Below are 4,582 nucleotides of genomic sequence, written 5' to 3' on the forward strand. Positions count from 1 at the left end.
ATAGCTAAAACGAAGGACGAAGAAGGTGTGCGCCACCTAATGAGCCGTGTTACAGGAAAAATTTGAGAATTCCTTCGAAACCATGACGAATTTTTTTTTCTTAAAAGTATGAAGAAAACGCTACATTTGTATAAAAGTAGATCTTGAATTCAATAATAAATAACTGAAATACAGGCAATTGTCTTTGTTCCAATTCTTTTTGAAGCAAGCATTAAAAGAGGTTTCATTTCACTGCTAGGTGGATTAAGCACGTTTGTATAGATATAAAAACTTATTTTTAATCAACCTAGTGGTTCGATAATGCCTTTCGCTTCCGTCGAAAGTCTCAATAATTTTTTTTCCTTCTTGTTAAGATAATTTCTGATACTAATTTCGGTTCATTTTTTATATTAGTTGAAATGAGTTTTGAAGCGGTAATGAATTTTGACTTTTGCGTCACTTATGTCATTATACCACCGGAACCGTAAGTGACAGTAATTTGAACTTCAAACCTGTTTAAAGATCCAATAGTAGTTTTCGAACGAGCCTAAGTTTATTGAAATCGGTTCCGCCATGCCTGAGAAAATTGAGCGCGAAGAAAACAACGCGTTTTGTCGGTTACGTCATTTGCACCATTATATCTCTTCTTTACTGTCTTTTCTTGAACACTTAGTCTATTGAGACTGGAGTGAAAGTTTAGGTAATTGTAAGCTTTTCAATGCTTTGTATTCTTACTAAAATAAAGGTGGATAAATACTGAAAATGTACTCCAGCACGTACTTATTTATTTTTAATAAATTATCGAATTAAACATCATTTAATTATTCCAGCTGAAACTGAACTACTGATGTTGAGAAGGCATGCAGTGGCAGTGGAGTGCGATATCGCAAATAACATTTTGGTAAAGCTCTCAATGAATCTTGTTGGAATCGATAAACTTTTGATGTTGATTGTAAACCGGTCCCCAAACTGCGGGTAAGGCGATTAGGAAATTAAAAAGATGCAAAGACTCTGTTGATCGACGATGACACTGTTTCATGTGCCAGCCAGTGGTGTCCTCGATAGGTACAAAGTGGGTGGATGTTTGAATTTCTACTGAAAGCACAGTTCTTAGATACCTTCATGTGCTTATGCCAGAAAGATCTGGGTCTGGATCTAGGCTGAAAATCAGACCAGTTGCACACGACAATGCATTTGGTTAGCTGAGCTGATGAAAATTGTAGTCTCGTTGTTCTATTTTGTAAACTGTTTATTGAATTCCGCAATTCAAAGTAAAACATTCCAAATACAAAACCACCGTTCGTTTTCTAGTTCACTCTACGAGCTGGCTTTGGTCACTCTGTGTAATCGGATCTCGTTTTTCTATCACTTTTAAAATCAGCAAACGTGTGTCCCATAACTGAACAGTACATCACGACATTCCTTCCAGAGTGCGACCCTGTCGTATTGGGATCGAGCTCCGTTGGTCGATAAGTGATTTAAATTTGGGTTTGCTCCGTCCACGGGCTGTCCACGCCTGCCGTCAGCAGTAACGGGCGGGTGAATGACACTGTATCTGGTCTCATCAGTCTGTCAGTTGATGGCCGATAATCGCTGGTGATAATGTTGATTTAAATTCAGGTTTTACATGAGACAAACGGTGGAAATAAAATGTTCTTATAACTCTTTTTATCACCGGTAAGCGGATCAGCAAATTGCTTGAAATATTCTCTGCTGATATCCCCCGGATGGCGATTTTGGGAAAGGTTTTTCGCTGAAATTCGACAATAAGTCCAAAAATCTGCAATAAGTTTGACCAGCTCACCGCGTCGCAGTGCGAATGAACGGAGGGCAAGTTTCGTTACTGCTCATTAATCTTCTTGCGTTTTCTAGCTTATAGAATAAAGCAATTCTTTTCTGCACAATCAAGATTGACCAGTCACAACAAATTTCATCTGAATCTCGGAGATGATAAAGTGATTCAAATCGCTGGAACCTGTTCGCCTGGGAGTGAAGCTGCCAGATTGAAGTCATGGATTAAAAATAAAATTAATTTCTTGAATAATGAAAACCAAATGCAAACTCAATCTGATTTGGCTGAGTTAAATTTATTATTTGATAAATTTATAAAAAAAAACTTATGATGAAACGACTCGGGTGTCTAGAATGAAGCAAGCGTGTGTTTGATTGCCCTGATCAACCAAGCTGACTTCAATGGTGACACTGATACGGGGATAAATGTTCGACACCGGCATCTGCAGGTTGTACGTCAAATCTTCACCCTGCGAAACGGGACATTTATCAATCAACCAATCGCAAGCTCTGGCACGATCATCCGGAAGTTCGAAAGGCCCGGTCACTCCCAAAGCGGTCGCAACGACTTGTGTGCTCAGTGTGGTGGCGTCAAATGCTGGTTGGAAGGTTATCATCAAATAACAGATTTCACAACTCCACTCGTTTTATCGGAGAATGGAAAAGGTACTTACGAGCAGTGAAATCCATTTCCATGTTGGCATCCGTTCCACGAACAAGTTCACAGGGAACCGAAGGGCAGTTGTCTACTCGCACTTCTCGAGGAACCGGTCGATCATTGGAACAGGCCCTCGTTTCAACAACATCACCGGCAAAGGCTATAGCTGGGAGAAGAGCAATCACTAGAATATTTCGGAACATGGTGATTTTTCGCAGGAAGACGATTTGGTGAACAGTTTAAAAACCACAACTTATTTCTGGGAAAGCAAGACCCTGTACTGGACTACTTCGGATTGACACCGTCAATTTATATTCCAAGCTGATTCAATTTTTATTGTTTTGGTTGTGTGAAAATGCTATCAGGCCTAAACTAGACCACCTGTTAAAATTTATTGGTAGCTGAGGAACAAAACAAAATTTTCATTACACAACCAAAATTGTAATTTCGTCACCTATTAAAGGCCAAGATTTGGCGATTCCAAAAGGTAAAACTATTTAAATGTTGTATGGAATTTATTTGTAAATGCAGTTTGTAATTATTTGACGAAATAAAGTTTCTTTCTGATATACGCCTATCTTCAATATTACTGGGAATTCAAAGGGTTAATATTCTGCTGACGCTGATACACACCAGACACTGCACGTGTCTGGCAATAGATTAACACGATACAGTGGAGAAGTAACAGGTGTTTGCTCTCCGAGAGTAATAGGACACCTGTTGCTTCGCACTATCACCGGTGACTTCGATAGAGCTGTCATACCGATGATAATATGATTTAATCACATGGATTAGTGGTGTGGGAACATATGTAATCTGCCAGGTGCTATTTACTAGAAATCTGGTTGAACTGATATCAGTTACGCTATTTTGCATCTGGAAAGTATTTGCAATGTACAATTATTTCTTCAGTATTCAAGCTTGCATAGTTTTAGACAGAATATAAGTATGAATTAATTTAGTACTGATTGAACATAAAAGTCTACCTCGTGTTATTGTACTGAAATGTAAAGTATAATAACAATAATAAAAATCATAAGTCGTATGAAAGCCGTACTTTAACGTACGGGAACACATATCCTAAACGAATTAGTAAAATTTGGTTGAACACCCATCAGCACCCAATATAAGACAGAAATGAAAACGGCTATTAATGAAATAACGGATCCAAAAATTTGCGGGAAAGAACATTTCATAATAAAAGTCAATAGATTTCGGATAGGTACTCACATGAAAAAGAGCTGCGCCCATTTTCTTAAACTTATATTAAAAACTGTTTTGAAAATTTCGTACTTATCTGTGTCGTGAATTTTATAACGATTAGACATTTTTTCCATAAATACATTTATTTATTAAGGCAGTTTTTATTCGCCCTAGTATCATTTTTACATAGAATTTTTATCCTTATACAATTCTACACGCAAAGACCGAAATCAGCTTTTTGGCGAAAAAATTAGTTGATTTGATGATTTTAGTTAGTTATTTTTTAGGACTACTAAAAAATTCTTATATTTGCTAATTCAGATTTGTTATTTTTAAACCCCTTAATAATGCTAAAAAGTTGGTTGAATTTGCTAATTTTTCAGTTGATTTTGCAACATTTACATGCTGTCATTTCTTAGCAAAGACACGCTCCACTTTCATTCAACTAATACTTTTAGCAAAATCAGAAAAACTATGGTTGATTTTAACAAATAATTATTGTTGATTTCAGTAAAAACTGTTGTTGAATTAAGTGATATTGTTGTTAATTTCAATGAAAATTGACAGTTAATAATAACTGTTGCGTCGCACTAGTTTTACTGGCGACACTGTTTACCAACACTGCCTTCTGCAGATAGTTGGTGCTACCGTTCATAGAATTATGTCAGTTTCTCAGGCCCTTCTGGCAACTCAGTTTTTCATTTTATCTTCTCGCTCTGTTCACAATCATCAGACCAGTCAGTCTCAAATAAACCTGCATTAGAATCGGACCGTTTTTGATCTATCATAAAGTCCGAAGTGTATCGAACAGCAGAAGTGAAATACACTAGCAATAGTCAGTGAATAAAGTGACTCAAACGTTAAAATAGTGTAGTTTTTTTTTTATTGGCAAGAGTCCGCCAAGGTTCATCCAGTTGTGAGTTTTATCAGTGCAGCTGTTTGTTTGTGGCT

The 4,582-nt window shown here is 37.0% G+C and overlaps 1 protein-coding gene across 1 annotated transcript; it reads right to left on the minus strand.

The window, feature by feature from the left end:
- Positions 1–2,096: 2,096 nt before the first annotated feature.
- LOC131434624 (NPC intracellular cholesterol transporter 2-like) lies at positions 2,097–2,684 on the minus strand. The gene is made up of 2 exons (XM_058601537.1): positions 2,445–2,684; positions 2,097–2,368 (listed from the first exon to the last, which is right to left on the minus strand). Exons 1-2 carry the CDS (start codon positions 2,629–2,631, stop codon positions 2,097–2,099), a joined length of 459 nt encoding a protein of 152 aa, XP_058457520.1. The 5' UTR covers positions 2,632–2,684.
- Between the last annotated feature and the right edge of the window lie 1,898 nt (positions 2,685–4,582).

This window comes from Malaya genurostris, chromosome 3 (assembly GCF_030247185.1).
Source record: "Malaya genurostris strain Urasoe2022 chromosome 3, Malgen_1.1, whole genome shotgun sequence".
Taxonomy (NCBI): Eukaryota; Metazoa; Arthropoda; class Insecta; order Diptera; family Culicidae; genus Malaya; species Malaya genurostris.